A 21820-nucleotide genomic window follows, 5' to 3' on the forward strand; every position below is an offset into this window, starting at 1 on the left:
AAAGACCCACCAGAAAAAAAATACTTAATATGACAATAAGATAATCAGCTTATTGGATGGAGTCTCCAATACTGTTTTCACCTGGCACAAATGATTAAAACCAAAATGTTGAGATATTTGTCTTTTTACCCAGGAAATGTTCTCCAGGTGGTAGAAGACCGACTTTGTAATCGTCTTTATGAGTTTTAAAGGTTCAGGTCCGAGTCCATTGCAATGCCAAGATTCACTGGATTAAAATCCAAAGGTTTACAGAGAATGGAAACTAAATAAGGCTGATTTTGTCAATGATCACGCCTCATTTTACATGATCACTCCCACCACAGTCTAAAAGCCACACACAATTGTACAGAACTGGTTTGGAAGAAATCTTGAAGTTTTTTACCTGTCCCTTACAACATCGGGTAAAAATAGTGGGAAATGCAATTTCCTATTTATGCTCAATATAACTTTTTCAGCCAAGACATTTCCCCACATAAGTCCATGGCGCTCTTTGTAGAGCCGCTGCTGGTTGTCAGTCGTCAGGTTTAACATTTTGCAGCAGCCTTACAGCAGGGGCTTCACTTATGTATCCATATTCCTTTCAGCATAGAAGTACATAAACATCTTCAGCAAAAAAAATGAGCGGAGACACATTCATGGCAGTCTAAAGCTCTGTCTGTGAGTGTTGGCTTCTTCAGCCGGTGAACTGCAGCGGCCTTGTGCAGAACCAACACATGGAAACAATCAAGATGTCGAGATCCAACATTTTTCCTTTGAACTTGTCAAAATTGAACTCGACTAACATGTAAGTATACTTTCAGTGGAGATGCTGAAGTTTACAACAAATGGTGGGACATGATGAAGGAACAAAAATAAAAATATACTGTTATTGCCATGTTCAGCAGTTGTATTGAAATTAGATGTTTTCATTACATCATGTAGTCCTATTTGCTCGGTTATTTCACTTGTTTTTCTTTAATGCATGGGACCTGAGCTAAAATGTCTATTCTTGCAAGTGTGATTCAAATCTTACCTAATCATTGTTGTGTGGTGGATTTCCTCCACGATTCCTTTTATTCAGAAAATTCATCTTAGAGACAAATTAAAAAGTTTCTATGTTTGAAATATATATTCTCATCATTCCCACTTTGCTGTGAAAGATGCCACCTTAAAAGGTCAAAAGTATTTGTTAACCTCTAGTTAAAAGCCAATAGTTGACATAAAATGATGTGTTGTCGACCCAGAACTATATAAAATATGAATTATTGCTTGAGTAGGTGACAGAACTGCATGTTTATGTTGCTATGATGTGTACGCAGCTTCTGCCGCCACAGTTTTGTCTCTACATTTTTTGTTTTCTGAAACTGTGTACCCCAGTTTATGCTCAGTGAGCTCCTGGGAATCTGTCAGTGGAGTGGAAGTAGTCAGCTCCTGGTAGCAGCTTGATGCTGTCAGTCTCCAGCAGGATAAGCAATGATGTCTCCTGCAGAGCATGTGAATTAGACGAGCCGATGTAGACATAACTCCTGGCTGCTTAAGGAAACAGTCAGATCGCCCTCTGGTATTTAGAGACGATGCAGCATCAGTAAATATCTGGTAAAAGGCAGCATGCAGTTTATGAGCAGGATTTTTAAAACAAAGGAACTCTTTCATTTGAAGTGCCTAACAACCAAATATCAGATCCCAAATATGTAACCCTTTGAAGGGTTGGTAGTTAACTGATTGCTCTTTGAATTGATCTTGTTTTTACAAAGTAGAAATCTCTGACACAAAGAGAAACTTTAGCAGTTCCAATAGATTTTATTAGTAACTGAATGAATAAGTGGCCATAAACCATTTATATTATGATGATTTACAGCAAGTTCTCCCAGAAAGTATTGGAAACTGGAATGTTGTAAATTTTATGAAGTGGTTCAGTCATAATGATCTAGATGCACTACAATGAAAATGTCCTCATATTAAACCGATATTTTATATTTTACAGAATAGAACTTCTCTCGTTTAGTTGTATATTCAGAACTGTTAAACCTCTCCGTGTCACTCTGTACATTAATAATTAGTTCTTATTTAAGATGACTGTTAGAGGCATAGTGATGCAATTAGGTTTACTGATTTACCTAAGTAAATGAGTATTCTCACCTAATTTCTAAGTGTTTGTTACACTTTTCAAAAAAAATATCAAAGTTTATATAAACTCAAACTGTTTGTTTTTTTAAGAATCTATTTCTAGTGTTAACCAGTTTGCTTGGAAAAGTTTCACATCTCATCAGAAAAGCTTTTTGAGTTCTGGTCATTAGTTACATCTTGAACTAAAGATGATCAGATCCATTTTTTCTAATAAATATCTCTATCTCAATGTCAAAAGGAAGCTATGTTAGTAGTAGTTACCAACCTTAGCTTTAGTGCCCAGCATCTTGACTCTGGCTGCGTTCTTTGTGAAACAGATTTTATTTTCACAAAGCAATTGTGGTTTTTCTACATCTCCATTATAAATCACAGTTTTATGAATTCAAACTAGGAAGTCGGTATTAAGGAATATTTTGAGTAAATTTTAAAGTCTTTTGTATCCCAGAGATAACCTACAGATCGACAGGACCTCACAAAAAATAAATTTGCCAATTTAAAATCTCTATGGAAACAAAAACAAAAAAAACAAATAGTAATGGTGTGAAGGTTGTGGGACCACCACATATTAATTAAGGTAGCACTGTTTCAAGGCAGACTGACACCCTCCACACACAGCTTGTTCATTGTTCGCTTGCTACCAAATTTAGAAATTTAAGAAAATTATAATATGTCTATGCTCAGCTTTACGCATCAGAATCCCAATAGCTAATTGTAATATTGCTGGTTTCACAGAACTAACTGGGCACCCTTAAATAACTTGAAGTTGAATAAGGGACAGGAAACAAACGGAGAAACAACAGAGCGAAGTCCAGACTGACTCAGAGAGAGATAAGGGAAAGCATTCCAGAGGAGGGGAGGAATGAAAGAAATGCTGTCCGCGCAGTAAACCAGCTGAGTCACCTTTATTCTTTCAGCTGGGGGCAGCTGCTAATTCGGCCCATTCAGACCTGGCTTATAGAAACAAGGCGAGCTGGGAGATAACCCCACATGCACTCTCAGCCCTGCTCCTCTGCCCTCTTCCACTCATCAGCTTTCTCTCCTCTTTGTTTCATTAACTTGTGCCGCTTCATGTGGCTTTCTCCTGACAAACTGATGAAACTTTATTCACGGCTTCTCATTCTTTTGTTGCCAAAACGCAGCTTCAAAGCATCTTTCTCTGATCTCAGACCTGCCCCCTCAGGGCGCTGCGTGCACCCACTTCATTTTAAACGGTGCCAAGTGCAGCCGGCCAGCCTCGTCACTCTGTGGCTGTTACTATGGCGATGCTGGCGAGGCTAAACAGAAGCAGCACAGAAAAATAAGCAGCCTCGGACAAGAGCTAGAGGCAGAGATCCGACGGCCAAATCTGGTTTGGCCGGAGCCATCTCTCTCTCTCTCTCTCTCTCTCTCTTCCCCCTTCCCCTCCCGTGTGTTTAATCTGCATGCTGGAGGTGTTTATTCCCCAGCAAATATTGATTTAGAGAAATAAAGGAGTTGATGTCACGCGTTTAGAAAGAAAGGGGGAGAATGTATTACTTCTACAGAGGATAGGCCCTGTACGGCTGTTTGTGCTCTCTCAGGAGGCAGGGGAGCATGACGATCATCACTGCCAGGAGCGTTGGACCCATCAGAAAAGAAGCAGCACAGCTGATTGGTGCTTGGCATCCGGCGAACGATTGAGAGAGATCATGTGCAAAAGAAGAAACTGAGAAAACTCTAAATTTAAATTGGCAAAAATCCCCCAGTGGGAGGAATAACTTTTGGCCGTTGACAATTCATACTCACTTGAACCACAGCTGAAGGTCTTTGCTGTATATTTAAAGTGTCTATATAAGAAATGGAAACTTACAATTAAGGGTGCACATACTCATTTATGCAAATGTCAATAATTTTGGGAGTTTAACTGATTTATTGAAAATGTTTCTCTGGGCGTTGGACTATAAGGGAAAAAAATACAATTTTAATGATTTTTAGCTTCAAGTCATTGAGGATCTTCTGTAATCCACAAAGGGTCCAAGTTATAGATTCAGACTCAAATATATACATTCACTACTCATATTTGCTTTAATGTCTTGGTTACCATGAACTCTAACAGTTTCAAACTGGATACTTCATCACTCTTTTTGGAAGAATTCATAGGGTTCATGTAACCTGGGTGGTTTTTGTTAAGAGCTGCACAATCTAAAGCATTGCAACCGTCATCACAACATCACTGTGCAACATCGCCGAAGCAAAGGACTGCTTGGACATTATATTAGGTAGGTTATAACAATCCAGGTGATATGATTTCAGACTCAAGCAAGTTAAAATACTTGTCCATTTGGATGGATCTGGTCCACATATGATACAGATCTTAGTGATAAAAATGGTAAATAATCGGGAGCTATGGTGATAATGAAAAACAGAAAGAATTGAGGGAAATGTGGATGAAGCTTATTCACCACCACAATATAAAATTATATCATAATTTTGTATTTCCTAATATTGTGCAACCACAGTGGCTTCCTGGCACTGAGCTTGCATTTCAGCATATATGTTCAGTAGAGTAGAGGTGTGGATTTCAGTGTTACCCACTCCAAACAATCTTTAGCATCATTATCCTGGTGGAACATCTGCACATCTGTCCAAAACATCCAGGACTTTGAAAGTCATTTTCCTCCATCATTTAATCTGCTTTTTGCAATGCACCAGTACAACAGGCAGCAAAATAGTCCATCAGTATGATGCTGCGGACACCAAGCCTAACAACTGCTACACCGCAATTAGGTTTGATAGCTTCATTGTTTCATTGAAGTCATAAAAGTCATTGATTTCCTTCCTGAAAATTGCAAGGTCAGAAACCAGAACATAAATAAACTCTGATAGGTTAAAAACCACAGAGCAAGCAATAATACAAGACTCAGATCTAAATTTTAACAAGCTATGCAGTCTATCAATAACCAGATGACTACTTTAACATTACCAGAATTAAGAGCTTTGTGTGCAACAGGAAACAGAAAAAAAAAAACATACTTTCATTTGCAACAACTTAGATTAGTGTAACAGTACCTATACAGGTCTCCACATCCAAAGTGCCCAACACCAGAAAAATGGATCACATTAAACCGTTTTTAAATTATTGAAGTGAATCAGTCTTTGCAAAAAGGACATCAGCTTAGCTATAAAGGTCACACAGAGCTTTATCATTTCTATCATGTCTTAATTTAGTTTTTCTGCTGTTATCTGATGCCTTGTTGATGTTTTTGATGTATTTGTTGTTTTCTATCTCCTATCTTTCGTTGCTTGCAAAGCACTTTGTATTGCACTATTCAAAGTAATCCAAAGAAATTAGCATGCCTTCACCTTGAGTCTTCCAATCATTTGTCTTGTCATTGAGCCAAATAACCAAATCCTTACCTACTTTGTCTTTAAAAAAAAAAATCTCTCTCTAGGAGAAATTTGGTCCCTCTATGAGGGGAGCTGCAAACTCCAGTCAAGCTAGAGAATAGATTGAGTTTTTTTTATTATTATTTTTTTTTTTTCATATTTGGCATGCACTCAGTCCAAGTTAATGCTAAAAAGGTTTTTTCGACCCCTTCTAGTTGATCTGGAGCCTTTGTGGTCCTGGGTGGTTAAATGAAGTTTAAGCCACTTTCTATAAGGGGGCTTGGGTCGGACATTTAAGACTTGGACATGAAAAGACAATGATCCCAAATACATGCCACAACTGTGTTCAGTTTATTGATGGCTACAAAAAAAGTGTTTCTCTGTAGTGAAGAGACATCACAACAAGTTTCAACGTATGAACTACTTTCTTGTACAATTAAGCTCAAATTGTTCCATACCCCTGGAAAATTTAAGTAATTTTACCAATATGCCAATATGTTTCTTCTGACAAGAGATAATAAATATCCTGGTAGGGGGATTAGGGTGATGGCAGATGTAAATATCTGGAGCTCCTCAACATAAATAAGTAATCAAAATGCCAGTGGAAAAATGCAAAAAGCTGCCCAGCGGTTATAAAAATGTTGCAATAAAGTTTCCCACTGACTACTGAGAAGGGTATACTTTCTTTTTTTAAGCTATCATGTTATCTTTTAAGAGACGGCCATCTCATTTCCTATTAGAAACAAACTTCCTGGTTGAGTGAATTGAATCTAAATCAGAGGTTTGAATCAGTTGGGGCTCAAAAAGAATAAAATTTCAAATTAATTCATATTTGTGGATACGTCTGGTGCATCTAAAACAAAAGTGTAAAGATGAACTCTACCAAGCTTTCAGCATCCATTCAAGCTTTAACAGCTTGAAAGGATGTACTGATCCACTGGTAAGAACAAAACATACATGATCAACATCCTTCTTTGATTTAATGTTTTTTGATTTATGTACTAGTTCATTAGCATCCATCTGAAAACAGGCTTTTTTAAAATGTTTCCCTCACATTCCAGTGAGAAATTATACTACCGTTAGTGTCAAAAGGGGCTTTTAGTTTGAGCCACACGTCTGGGTCAGTTTTCTAAAATCCTTTATCCCTCTGAAAAATCTGCCACACTGGCACATTAGCACTTAAGCTGCAGTAAAACCTTAAAAAAAAAAAAAAGCTATGAGCACCAACAGAGGTAGACACATAAAATGCAGCAGAGGAGTAAATACTATGGATATCCATTAATAAATATCACCTGTGCAATTCCTTTTATAATGGTTGCAGATCTTTGTTTGCATTGTTTTGTGATTAAATACGAAACCAGTGCAGAAACAGGCGAGAGGAACAGGTCCGACTGCATAGCAGTGACAAGTCCTGTTTGACAGGAAGACACAACCACATGAGGACTGAAAGCCTGGCAGGGTGGGCGTGGAGCAGGAAACAATGAACAACCAGCCAGAGAGAGCTTTTTGTTCACCTGAACCAACAAAAGATTTGTCCACATTTCTTTTCAGCTTTCCCCAGTGGGACCAGTTCTGAGAATGAAACGCTGATCATACGGATAACAACGTGTGACGATGGCCGCTCAATCCCTCAGAGGATTTCACCCTCATTACTCCTGCTGCGTTAGTAGCTTTAGTTTAGCTTTAGTGACTGTATGAGCGGCCGCTGGGAAACAAGGTGTCCTCTCTCCATTTTAATTATTGCAGTAGAGCTCTCATGATCTCATTCCAGTCTCAGCCCTGAAAGCTCGCTTTCACATCGTCCACCCAATCTACAGCGCAAAGCAGAAGTTTTAATAGACTTTCTCATGTCTTGCAACTTTACAACCACAAATGTCAGGGTATTTCATCTGACCAACACAAAGCACTGAATCCTTGTGAAGTGGATGGAAAACAATATGTGGTTTTAGACACTATCATCAAATGATGTGAAAAGCTTGCCATTTAAATGAATAAAACTCTGTTTTAATATGTTTTCAAAATGTTTCATGCTCCTACAGATAATCACATTTTAAGTCTTGGCACAGTTTCTCAGCTTGATTTCTGTTTGGAGATTTACTGGGACATTCTAACACATGAATATGTTTTGATGTAAACCAGTCAATTTAGGATGAATGATCAGCTTCTCAAACCCCATCAAAGAATCCTCACAGCATGATGTCGGCACCAACATGTTTCAACATTTATGATGTTTTTAAGGTGACGTCAGGTACAAGTATCGTCACCTTCTTCCACATTTTTGCTGCATCCCCCAACAAGGTGGGAGGAAAACTTCAACCCTTAGAACTACTAAGCACCAATTCCAGTGGTATGTCTAGTGTTTGTCGCAAGCTGTGACTTTTTTCTGTCCCCCCCGTCATTGATCTGAGTTGTACCGTATTTACTATTCTATGGCCCGGGAACTGAAGGAGACCCAGAAATGGTGAGTTATGGGTTGGTTGTATGAATCCTTTTATAATGGAAAAAAAGAGTACCGAGCCGCACTAACCCCTGCCGTTACATCCAGTGAAACCAAGGTATCAGGACAAAGGCAAATGACTGCAATCATTTTTATTTAGGGGTATTAAAGTAAATGGGGGCTAAATATAAATGTATACACCTTTCATATTTATATTTTAAAGTTAGAAGAAAACTATGCGTCATATTCATCAAGCTTCACATTCATGCGCTGCTTTGTTTTGGCTTGTAACGTCAAATGTCGATGAATTATTATTATGAATACGTCTTCAAGGCACTATACCTCATTATAAAACCTGTTGCGTAAGTCTCGCAGCCAGAGAATGCTAACACCACCAGCTGTATTTTAGGAAGTGTCTAATTACAGGGTGTTAAAGGCAGACCACCAATGTCTACAGACTATGGCAAGACCTGTCGCTATGTAGACCGCAAAGCATGTACATGTTTGTACTGCATGTACATGTTTGTACCTGGTTCAAACATGTACATGCTTTTGTACATGTGTGAACCAAGAAATCTGCATGGAAATGACAAGGCTAACAGGAAAAACAACACAGGAGGTTCTAATGAATCTTTTTTTAAGCGCAAGGTGCCAAGTGAAAACCCCAAATTCTCATCTTTTCCTGACAAGTTGCCCAAAATCACAGCTCTCCCTCTTGTTCCTGTGAAAGTTGCTACGAAAGCAGGAAGTCTCAAAGTTAGAAATTAAAAGTGAAGAGATTAAATATGCAGTTAGTGGAAGGATAAAAGCAGCAGCTACGAAGCTACCAAGAGGAAATTAATTTCTAAAGAGACATAACAGCTGTAATGAAATTCTACATTAACATTTTTTATAAAATCCCAGAGACTGGATTTAGTTACAAAGTCTGCCATATAATCTGGAACCTATCCAATGATGGTCGTGTTTTGGGTCATGGTGGTTTTGGTACAGTAAACTCTCCTGACAGAGATTAGAAGTTCAAATATGACTTCGTGTTCTTATGATGCAAAGAACTTTGTTGCTGAAATATGCTATACAACTAAACTTGATTGACTTGACTGATTGATAACAGGCGACTGTCATCGCAAATCCTCATTTAGAAAAGCCTTCAAGTTGGCATTCCAACTGCATGACATCAGCCTCGGTTCAATTACCAAGCATTGCAAACATTGCCAGTCTAGATATGCTGCTAAAGCTGAACTTGTGTAAACCATTAATTAACTCAAATATTAACTCTTTAAGTATGTTCATTAAAAAAAATAATAACTTCAGAATCAGATTTATAAGGAAGTCGGAGAATAAATCATTTTTAAAATGATTTCAGAATGCTTTGAATGTATGACATGGTAAAAAAAAATCTCCTTACTGTTAATGTATTCCTTAACAGTAAAGCATGAAATTTAAATTAATTTCATGCTTTCAATACAGACAGAGCTTTATCTGTGTTTTTGGACTACTAGAAGAAGAAAGTCCTTACCGAACAACACATTAATTTGAGCATTTCGAGTGTAAATGTAAATGAACTACAAGCCATTGAATTACTTAAAATTATTCCATAATCAATGTATGTATTCTCAGCTGATAAAATGAGGGAGCAAGTGTACACATTAAAAAAAATTGTTGAGTCGTCTAAAAGGAAAGCAGGAAAAAATATTTAGAGACATAATGACTTCTGATCCAAGGTCAGCTGGAGGAGATAGACTTCAGCAACTAGACTAAACTCAAGAGAACAGGGAAGTGTTTTGTCTGCATAGGTTCTCCTCGTCACCCCAACAACTCAGACCCAGAAAGTAATGAAGGATGAGCAGGACACACCAGCTAGAAGGGATGATGTACCTGCAGCAGCCTCACATGCAATCAATCACTGGACTAATGCTGCTGCCACTTACAGCTCTTCTTTGTGAGACTGATTTTCCTCCTCGGGGAACATATTGCATTTTTCTTAACTAAAAGATGTCCCCAAATTTATCTCTACTAGGACCTTTCTTCCCCTCTCTCTACTTGCATGTCTTTTTTAATTTGCTTCATTAGATCCCAACAGATTAATAAGCAGCATAAAATCTACCGACTTCTGTCAAAGTGAGCAGGGAGAGATATGTCTTCACTTTTCAGCGACCTTTTCTGTAGAGCCTTGCAAGAGATGCAAAGGAATACAAAAGAAGCCAGCAGAGGTGGTTTCATCTGAATAACTCACAGCATCCACCAGAGAATTCACCTTTCGTCTCTGTAGGAGAAATCTGTTCAAGGGAGCAGGTGAGGATGAAGAGGCCATAGATAAGATGTAGGGATATACAATCTTGAATGAAGAGTTTCATAATTTACTGTGCCTCACCCTTTTATGATGCAGAAGTAAGGAAATACGCACACAGATGTCTTAATTCCAACAGCTCACAAGATTTGTATGTGCTTAAAAAACCCACGTGTAACAGGCCTTGTGTATCTTCCATACAGACAGTATTATGTAAAGCTACTTTTTCTTTTTTTTTATGACATTCAAACCTCTCAGAAAATTGTGGAAGAGTTCCTATAAAGCGCTGTCCTTCCAATGGCAGTGGTCTTAGTCATAATGGATTTATTTTTAAGTACAGCCATATTTAATACATTAGAATGAGGCTCAATATTCAAATGTATCTTCAGAAAATACCATTCAGTCATGTTTTAAACATACTTTTTTATTAAAACTACATGTCTGTTTTTAAAATGTTTAATAATGAGATGTAATACTCAGATCTTAAAAGGTTTCAATAAGCTGTAAGCAGAAAAATCCTCATAATTAATGGAAATAATGGCTTAAAAACATAGATCTGTGTGTAATTAGGCTGTATAATGTCTTTCACTTGGTGAACTTAGTCACTAAGATACATAAACATTTAAAAAATATTCTAAGTTATTCAATATGGCTGTATAAGAAAGATGTGGGAAAAGCATTAAAATATATTTTTCTACTCATCAGATCTGAGTATTCAAATCAAGAGCAGAGGAGTGCAGTTGTAGTAATATTTGTGATTAGTGTTATCAATGTTTTAAAACAAAGCCAGTGATTAAGACATTTTAACTATATGTTACTGCTTTTTTAGCTAGTTGTGCTAAAAACAGCTGTAGCTGTGTGTACTTCCAAGAAAATCCTTACCCTATCACAAATTTCCATACATGCCACCATTTCCAAATCCAAGATGCTCCATCCAATAAAGAGGAGCGACTTCACTGTAACATGTTCACCTGACAGTTTTCTTTTCAATACCTCACTGGTACTGAAAATATCAAAATCTGATTCTTCTCCCCACAGTAGCAACTTTTACACCAAAGAGGTCTGGCAGTGCAGCCAGGGAGCTCATAGTGTCGTGCCATGAAGACCCAAAAATGAAAAACTTCACAATCAACTTAGACTTGTGACGTGAAGACTTTAGACTTGACCCCAAAAGATTTGAGACTGAAAAACTGATTTGTAAACAGCAGGTTCAGTGAACAATCAAGACATTTAAAAAGCTTCAATTTTATATTGAGCTTCACTCCTAGCATTAAGTATTTTAACTCCCTTTGCAGCATGACTTTTTTCTGGAAAATACTTTAAAACGCCCTCTCTGGAGCTCTCGCGCTGCACTTCAATCAGAAAAACCCCAGGACCCTGAAAATGTCACTTCCTCAGGTTGCTGAGTGTGGGGTCCCGGCGGTGGAAGGGTTTACTCTGCTTTGATCTTACCTGTGTCAGAGGAGAGAAACAGAAAACACTGAGCACTGAAGGGGGAGAGTGACCAGATGGTAACCGCAGACTTCACCTCGATTTCACACAAACTACTACCACTGATGGAATTACAAATTCCTTTCCGCAACAGGTCCTTTCAGATCACAGTTGACAAAAAAAAAAAAACACTTTCTAATAAAAAAACAGAATGCCATCTAAAAAAAATACAAAGAATTAACGGTCCACATCTAATGCAAACGTGTCCTCCTGTTGCTCTCGCATAGGATTCATAATAGGATCCCGACGAAGCCCGGGTGAGTCAACAACCCACAGGCGAACTCAACGACTCAGGTCCCAGACGACCCCACAGGAGGTTAAACTGCTGAGATGCTCCACCAGACAGAAAGAGCTAAAACTGCCTTTTAGTCCAGAGCTCATGGAGAACCTCTTCTCGCCTCTGGTAAGAATCTTCAGTTGAAAAAAAAGAAATGAAGTAGTGACAAATCAAGCTGAATAAGTTGGGACAATTCCAGGACATACGACAACAACTCCAATCATCAAAGCTTCATCTTTCACAGTGTCATCTGACTCCAGCATCGCTGAATCCCTGCATCATATGCACCAGGAAATTACAATAATTTAAGACTAGGTAGTCTATGACGGAGGCCGTTGATCAACACATCAGATCATGGACCTGTAATCCTCCAATTTTCACCCCACCTTTCAACTGACTCATTGCATTCCCCAATGTTTTCTTTCAACTCCCAGAAGGGCGTGTGCTAAAAGGATACATCAACCTTTGGGTCCTGGCGTTTTCTCAACTCACTTCAACTTTTAAAAATCAAAAAGTACTTATTTGCTTATTTGGCACTGCTGTCTCATTAGCAAATAATCCATCCTCCTACTGCCAGTAGGGCAAGAAAGATGCAATTTATAATGTGCTTGCTCTGAAATGCACTTATAAAAATGCTTGTGGTGAACACCATGCACTCACTGAATTAGGCAGTTTTCTCACCAGGCAAATCAGAGCAGTTAAGAAATCGTCTTCTCGTTTTCAGAAGTGCAGAAGATGCCTGCGGTGGGTAATGTAACACACCGGTTATGAGACCTTTAATATTATCTAATCAGCCTCGTCTCCCAAGCAGCAGTAGTTCTGTTCAATCTAGCAGGTCAAGAAGAAAAATGTTCCTTAACTAGTAATCAAAGTTACTTTAATGACCAAGGCAGACGTTGCAAAAAGAATCATTTTTTCCCATGCATTCAAAGAAACTCTTGGTCCATAAGAGGTCACTGTGCCGAGCACCATGACTTCCCAATGAAACAGGTTTAGTGAGCACCGATTTAAGGGAGGATTAACATTACTGAACTGCCTTTCCCACGTGCTCACATTCATGTGTTACGTAATGCTACTCAATATAAACTGATGGTCTGGTCACCATGAATGTAGAGTTAAAAAACTAGTTCATTTATTCGGGAAAGATAGGAAGCAGATAAACCGTTTCAATCTTATTGAGAGAGAATAACTATCCTAGTGCATTTATCGGCTATAAATCCAGAATCTATGGACCCAGAGGCTAAAACTATCAGCCAGACTGAGAATTGTTTAAGTGTTCAGTATGATTACTTTTTCACAATTTGATTTCCAAACATTTATCTGGCAAATTTGATGGTTCACCTCCATCTTCACAGTGTACAACAATTACTTAGACAACTCATAACTCAGGTTTAGAAATTTGCAAGTCACCTGAAATTATAATTTGCTTGATGCACACCAACAATTTGGCCCTTTGAAAGAGATCTTCAGACACTGTTGGGAAAGAAATGAGAAGCCCCTTGCTGCGTCGGTTTGAGTTAAATAACTTGCTGCCAGCTGAAACATAATCATCTATGCAGTAATTACCCAATGGGAGGTCCTTACTCATTTGTTTTATTAAATCAAGGTGGTGAATTTTGTTTGGGGATGAAAGGCTGTATGTTTTTAGCAGAAATGGTAAAGGTAAAGAAGTTCCGTTCTTTGTCCAGTAGGAACTCCAAGTCGACTGCTTGCAACAAGCTGAGCACTGCCTGCAACACGTTTGCATCAGCAGCCGAGCAGACAGCAATGAAGAATCAGAACCTCGGTGATTTTCCTCATGACAGCCTGACGATGTTATGATATTTTCACCGGACTCATTTCCATTCCGATCATGAGTAATTCTCTCTGTATGGATGTTGAAATTTATTGGAAAACTGGCCGAACAAGCTCCTTCAGAAGCAAGTACAAGTTTGTGGGTGTTCGTTTCATTTCGTTTCATTTCATTTCGTTTCATTTCATTGCTTGTTTTAAACTGATTTTCAGGACGTATGACAACAATGCATACCATGTTTTGCTGCACAGCAAAAGTACTCTTACAGAGCTGGGCTACTCATGGTTGGTAAACATATTCCTCAATTATTGCGCGAGACAGACGGAACAGCTAACATATGTTAATGCACTGCCACAGGTGTGCACATTCCTCTGTGAACGCCAGTTTCATTTTATCCAAATGTTGACATAACGTAGGTACATCCAGATGATTTTTCTGGCAGCTTTTTGACTGCAAATGATCAAATTTCAGAGTAATTTCCAAGAAAACGCCTGGGATCAACTCGTGCGGGCATGTTAGTGAACATTAGTGTGCACTGTCACTGACTTGTGACAAGCCTGTGTTGTGTCCTGCGTGCTATTTAACTCATGCTGGCAGAGATTTTAGCCTCCTTGCCAGCTTGAACATGATAAGCGGTTTAGAGAATGGATGGGTGGATTTATTGATTTATTTGGATTTCCATTAGCTAGATTTAAAGAGACAGGCAGCCTTTGTGAGTCACTTTCCCTGTAATATGTGAGAAAACGGAGAAAGGGAAACAAATTGGGCATAATATTACAGGAACATACAAGACAAGCTACAGCCTCCAAAGTGATAATGGGGTTTAGATTTATCTGGCACGGTGTTCTCAAAGGACAGTGATTATAAAACTAGCATTTAATACAAATGCTTGTTTAGATGATGGACATGTGGCCTTGATATTCCTTAGTATGCCAGCAAATCAGCTTGTTATATAAGCTTATGCAAATGTATTTCTTGTCCTTGGAGTCCAGATGCCTTCTCTGTTAGTTTTTATTGCACTGGACATCAGCTGCACAGTAAAATACTAAGGTAGAAATGAGAAACCAGCTAGTGGCCAGAAACTGACGCCTTTCTCCAGTCCATGAACAAAACTTACAGTTTATGTTAACAGGGTATGTCAAACAACAACAAGCTTTAGTATAGAAGTTATTGCGTAATGAAGGTAAAATGTTAGCTACTGTACTTCCAGTATTAGTTAGGGTGTTAAATATGGATACGCATTGATCACGATTGCTAATACTGTTAGGATCTGTGTTTTCTGTGTAGTTTTTTAGGTTTTTCTGTTAGTCCAGTTTCCCCTGTGAATCTGTCTTCCCTGTTGATTGCTCCCGGCTGTATCCAGTTCCCTGATTACCTTCCCTGTGTATTTAACCCCACCTGTTGTCTTTGTCTGTGTCGGATCCTCGTCGAGTAGCACCCTCCTCTAAGTCTGTTTCCCTGTGGACTCTTATCATTAAATTCATCATTTTCACCTTCATCCTGGCCTGCCTGCGTCTCATCTCACCTCACCAAACCCTGAATCATGACAGTAGGATCCGACCAAGCAGAAGGTGAGAGACGCGTCATGCGGACAAGACGGAGTAGCGCTTGGCGGTGTTTTGGAGCGGTCCCCTTGGAGGAGTTTTGTGGCGGAGCTCTTCTGTGGGGATCGCGGCTGGCGATCCCCCTGCCTGGAGTGGAGCAAAGCCGTCACCGCAGCCCTGAGCCGCCGGAGGTCCCGGCCCCTGGGCAAAGCCGTCACCGCAGCCCTGAGCCGCCGGAGGTCCCGGCCCCTGGGCAAAGCCGTCACCGCCGCCCTGAGCCGCCGGAGGTCCCGGCCCCTGGGCAAAGCCGTCACCGCCGCCCTGAGCCGCCGGAGGTCCCGGCCCCTGGGCAAAGCCGTCACCGCAGCCCTGAGCCGCCGGAGGTCCCGGCCCCTGGGCCCCGCCTGCAGCTGCCTCCGGTCCCCGCACCGAGGCAGCGTCTGTCCCCGCTGCCTCCGGTTCCCGCGCCGAGGCGGCGTTTGCTTCAGCCCCCCGAGTTTCCTGAGTCTGCTCCCCCCGAGTTTCCTGAGTCTGCTCCCCCCGAGTTTCCTGAGTCTGCTCCCCCCGAGTTTCCTGAGTCTGCTCCCCCCGAGTTTCCTGAGTCTGCTCCCCCCGAGTTTCCTGAGTCTGCTCCCCCCGAGTTTCCCGAGTCTGCTCCGTGCGAGCCCCCAGAGTTTCCCGAGTCTGCTCCGTGCGAGCAGTCCCCAGCTCCAGCGTTCCCCGAGCTTCCTGAGTTCCCTTTGGCTCCGCCCCCTGAGTTTGCGGACGACCCCGATCCCCCAGAGTTTCCCGAGCCCGCTCCGCCCGAGCCTTCAGCCGGCCGTCCTGCCGGCGCTCCAGAGCCTTCAGCCGGCCGTCCTGCCGGCGCTCCAGAGCCTTCAGCCGGCCGTCCTGCCGGCGCTCCAGAGCCCTCTGCCGGCCGTCCTGCCGGCGCTCCAGAGCCCTCTGCCGGCCGTCCTGCCGGCGCTCCAGAGCCCTCTGCCGGCCGTCCTGCCGGCGCTCCAGAGCCCTCTGCCGGCCGTCCTGCCGGCGCTCCAGAGCCCTCTGCCGGCCGTCCTGCCGGCGCTCCAGAGCCCTCTGCCGGCCGTCCTGCCGGCGCTCCAGAGCCCTCTGCCGGCCGTCCTGCCGGCGCTCCAGAGCCTCCTCGCCCCCTGCGCCGGCGACGCCCGCCGGACCCGCCTCCGGGACTCCGTTTCCTGCGCCGGCGACGCCCGCCGGACCCGCCTCCGGGACTCCGTTTCCTGCGCCGGCGACGCTCGCCGGACCTCTTTCGAGGGGTCTGCCTTCTGGGTCTCCGCCCACCCTGATGGGTTGTTTTTTGTTCTGGACTCTAGCCCTCCTTCCGTCGCCCCTCCGCCCACCCTGATGGGTTGTTTTTTGTTTTCTGTTGGGCATCTGGTAGCTGCCCTTGAGGGGGGGGTACTGTTAGGATCTGTGTTTTCTGTGTAGTTTTTTAGGTTTTTCTGTTAGTCCAGTTTCCCCTGTGAATCTGTCTTCCCTGTTGATTGCTCCCGGCTGTATCCAGTTCCCTGATTACCTTCCCTGTGTATTTAACCCCACCTGTTGTCTTTGTCTGTGTCGGATCCTCGTCGTGTAGCACCCTCCTCTAAGTCTGTTTCCCTGTGGACTCTTATCATTAAATTCATCATTTTCACCTTCATCCTGGCCTGCCTGCGTCTCATCTCACCTCACCAAACCCTGAATCATGACAAATACCTGCTTTTTGTATGATTTTACTGGCCAATATTGATTTAACTTGATCTTCTCTTGAAGTTCTATAATAAAATGACGTTAGAACAAAAAAATGATGCTACATGCGTGAGAGCAAAATGGTTGAAAGCATGGTTTTACTTATGATTCCAAACAAAAAATGTAATTGATGCACCGTTCCCATTTTAAAAAGCCTGCATACTCTGATAAAACACAGCAAGTCTCCATGTGTGTTTCAGTGTTGATTCTTACTGTATTCTTAGTGCACCATCGGGGAATTTCACAACAGGAAGGATTCTGTCAGCTGTTGCATATTTTGGATAAACGTCTGCAGGAATACTTTCAATGCAACATCTAAATCTTGCAAGCTGCTCCTTGCTACTTTCTGGTGAAACAGTAAAAAAATAAAAATAAAACTTTTCAAGACTGCCAGGTCCTGCGGTATTCTGGAATCCATTTTTTTTTCTGTTTAGTGTTTATTTTGGTGCAGCACTGCTGTTCACATAAGATGAAATGGAAAGAAAATCCGACTTTAACCATTGGAAAAGAGTCACCAGTATTCGTTTTATGTGCCCATATTGTTTAGAACAAAACATACTTGTAGATTACGAGACAAAATTATGCACAGACAAATCAATAATGAGAACAACAATAATTTGCTGACCTAATCTCAATTTCCTGAGCTGCGTTATTGTAGATTCAAGGCTGTAACACTTCCCTGCCTCCCTCTCCCACTGCCAAGTAATTTTACTTTATTGTTTGTTGTCCTTGTTCTCCAACATGCTCCTATTATTATCTGGCAAAAACCATTTCAGTCTTATCTTTTAAAAACATGTAACTGTGAGCAGTCATGGAAGTGGAGGCTAAAGCCTGAAAGATGTAACACTTGGAAAAAAAAACAGCGCAAGAACAAAGGAGAAAAATGAAAATCTATTCATAAAAATGTTAGGCTGACGTTTGATGATTAAATATATGCTTAATTATGAAGTGTGGGATTCATTCTGTGTAACAATTATTTTTGTAAATGTCAGGAAGTATTATTTATTGGGGGGGTTAAGTTGAAAAACAGACTTGCTTTGAGGAGAGGGGAAATCTCAACAGCTGAACTTTTTTAAGACATTTTCAGGGACAACTTGTGCAATAGATTATCCACATCTCAAAACAAGTCCAAAGAGAATTAAACATGTTTTATTGTCATTTATCAGAGTCTTACTTAGAGATCTCTAAATAACAACTCTGGCAATTTTCAGGCCGTTTCATTGGTGGATAATTTATCCAGGGATTGGCTATATCCATTTTATCTTTAATTAAATGATAATAAACCACACCTCCATTCAGTTCTCTCTGAAGTTTTGATTCACAATGAAATCTAACCATTTTCACAAATTAAAACAAATTGTTCTTCACTGTGGCATCAATAACAAAAATAGTTTCTTTTGATTGAAGCATACAAGAAGAGCAGTTCCTAAGAAGAACAGTTTTAAGAATGTCCTTCCAATTGCAACCAATAAGTAATAGACACAGGTTCAACTGGCTGTACTTGCTTGGTGACTGGAATTGGAATCCATTTCCAGTCCGATCGGCTGTGATTCCGGTACAATCTGAACCACAAATATCATATTTTTTTTTCCAGTGAACTCATCATAGTAAGGTCCACTGGACTGTGCTGAGAACAACACTCTTCTGTGTGGACGTTTTTACAGGATGAAGGAGACTGAATGTTCGCCATTTTAATAAAAAGGAAAAAGGTAGATATATTTACAAATTGTAACTACAAATGATCAGGACTGTAAAACAACAAAACCATGAGTCTAAGACTGTGCAGAAACTGACTGAAATGTAGTATAAATACAAATTCACTTTGACACATAAACAAGGGGAAAGAAAAAAAATCTATTTGTCAGTGCATTAAGATGGAGACACGGCCTATTCTGAATTGATTACTCCATTATTTTAATGTTAATCAACTAAAAGCACCCTCTGTCCTTCCATGTCCTCTTTTGGAGGAGCTGATTGATGGGTGGCTCAGCAGTGACTCTTAAACACCAACTGTACTCATTTATTTATTTAAAAATCACAGTGCACTGGGAAGATATTTAACACAGTGGAGGTTTGTCACAGTGGGTGTTGATCACAGCAGGTTGCCACATCCAGTAAATCTGATTGTGATGCAAACAATAATCACAAAATCAATCCAATTAAGAGGTCAATTAGGAGATCCAGGTCATGACAAGAGGATGCTTCATCAAATTCCTCTGGGAATTACTTTTAGTATATTTAGTCCTGAGAAAACCATAAAATCAGCGGATAAAGATGACTCTGTAAAGAACATCCTGTACCAACTCTGATTAAATTAATATCAAATTTCCATCATCTCAGTCATGTCATATCATGTCTGCCCTTCACTTCCACCCTCAGCACAGCATATCCAGTCCTGGCTACACTCCAACTGCACAGATCCAAGGTGAGCACCCACACCCAGAGACGGAGCAGATGCTTCCCCCTTTCCCAGCTGTTTCTTTTACATCTCAACAATAAAACAAACTGCTGAACACAAAGATTCGGATCAGACCAGGCAGCCTCATCTGAACAGCAGGCTAAAGAGTCCTAATCTCTGATTGTCATACACAATCTGACATTTTTGTAATAGTTTGTATTATTATTATTATTATTATTATTATTATTATTATTATTATTATTATTTCTCTGACCAAAATGAAAACAAAAATCTTTTCCTTGTCCAATTACAACCTCAGAGGGTTTGAATACTTTTACAAGTCGAGCTGCAGAGCAGAAGATATCTGTTCATGTTGTCTCATAAAACATCTGTGCAGCGTGGAAAACGTGAGACTCAACATATCAGCTAGATCCTTCAAAATTTCAGGTTTTTACAGTTTCCAGCAAACATTTCAAAGAAAACCTGGCGAGCTAGAAAACATGAGGGATAGCTGAGATTTCTTTAATTAGTTTAGTGATAAATTTTTAAAGAAAAATATATTGTAAAAAAGAAAGTCTTTGTGTGAATCGTATTGCAGCAGGGTTTTTTTTATCCTCTTAAACACACTCAACATTTAAAATCAGGCAGGGAAACGGAGCAGTGTGAACTCACCTTACTGCTGGCTTTGGTCTTGCTGCTGTTGTTATCAGGAGTTGGATTGGCATCTTCATGAACTCTGTCCAGCAGCCAGAGGAGAAACTCAAGTGCATCATGCTGAGAGTTCCCCCGAAACTGAGAGGCGTATTTTGACACTATGCTCTGAAAAAGTGGAAAACGTCAAAATTAACACCTACTTGTTAAAATAACACACACATTTTACCTGACTAAAGTATCTGAAATAGTCCCAGAGTGAAGCAATGTCTGTTCTGAGTACACAACAGAAGCTGGATTTTCTTAACCAGTTTGTAGGGCTGTGCTCTAAAACCCCCAATGCTTTCTTGAAGCAGTATTTTCTGGGTTAAAATCTATATCATTGTTATATTAATTATATTGAGATATGTTTAAAAAGAAATATTGCAGACATTATTTTGCATTCATCATTGTTTATCTAAGATTGACTTCTAGCAGGAAAAAAAAAAAAACAGACTCTCTAGAAAAACTCTTCAGCTCCTGCTGAGCTATCTCGATGCATTTACAGGCCAGGAAGGCAAATATAGTTCTGGGTCTGCCCTGTTGTCTCCCCCCTGAGGAACAAGCCTGGGAAATTTCAGGTATCCAGGTTTGTGTATATCAGAGGCATCCTTGACGCATGTAAGAATCAACTCAATTAGCTCCTTTCCAAGCAAATAGTAGCAAGGACCCACTGGATGAGGAAGCTTCCAGCTAACCTACAAAGATTTGTTTCCCAACTTCTGCATGTTTTAGATGTTTTCCTGCATTAACTGTAGTTCAATAAAAGTCTATTAATCACCCATCACTGTGTGTTGAAGCAGGGTATCTGCAGGTTTCAGCAAGTCAAATTACAGACTTATGATTTTACAAATAACATGTGATGGTTGAGTGATTCAGTTGTATTACAATCAAGCATAGCAAAAACTGACATTTTCTGGGGTCAGTTTGTGGCTCTTGGCAGCCGGTTTGTCTTTCTCAACAGTTTTAACCCCCATAGTGCCAAACTATGGGGGTTAACGTTTCTTAGCATAGAACGACCCTAGCCTTGTATGTGTTGGCAACAGCATTAAGCCAGTGGTGAAAACAAGGCAACCGGTGATAAATCTGCTTTTCTAGGATTTGTCAATCCCTCTCACTTAATTTTCTGCCGGACTTGCACGATGATTCGACAATCGCTAACCGTTCTCCAGCCAAGTGGCCAGTGACATTCATGCATGTGAAATTTTGTGCTCGTGCACAACATGAACACGCTAGCTTGTGATGGGACACAAGAAAGCTGAAAAATGTTGTCGCTATCGCCTCCAGAGTGTTGGGTTTCACCCCAAGTGACGATGACTTCGGCCCTTCGCTTCTGTTCGTCACACTCCATATGTGATAGACGCAAAAAGCTAGTCAGCTAGCAGAGGTGTTAGCAGCTGGTCAGTAGGAGCCTCTAGTAACAAAATGCAATGAAGATGTCTGAACGCAACTCAAACTTTTGCCTGACAAAAGTTTTGCAAGAAAAAAATGACGTATATATGAGATTAAATAGGATAAGGTGCTGAAGAAGAGGGGATAAGTTCTGGACTGATCTGCCTAAAGTCTTGAACTTTCCCCATGAGTGATTGTTATGACAATCAAATGAAAGGTAAGTCCAAGTATCTTCTGGTAGAAATCAATTACACATAATCACTCCACTTATTTAGCTTTGTTGGATAAACAGGCTGCACAGTCACTGACAAT

The 21820-nt window shown here is 40.6% G+C and overlaps 1 protein-coding gene across 1 annotated transcript in view; it reads right to left on the reverse strand.

Annotated features, from left to right (window-relative positions):
• Positions 1 to 21820, reverse strand: part of usp43a (ubiquitin specific peptidase 43a) — a 121048-nt gene that overhangs the window by 88680 nt on the left and 10548 nt on the right. Inside the window, exon 2 of the mRNA XM_088005349.1 lies at positions 20099 to 20245. Coding sequence (XP_087861475.1) covers positions 20099 to 20245 — 147 coding nt within the window. The remainder of the gene's footprint in view (positions 1 to 20098; positions 20246 to 21820) is intronic.

This window comes from Poecilia mexicana, unplaced genomic scaffold (genome assembly GCF_051168715.1).
Source record: "Poecilia mexicana isolate PSO_F unplaced genomic scaffold, ASM5116871v1 scaffold_1, whole genome shotgun sequence".
Taxonomy (NCBI): Eukaryota; Metazoa; Chordata; class Actinopteri; order Cyprinodontiformes; family Poeciliidae; genus Poecilia; species Poecilia mexicana.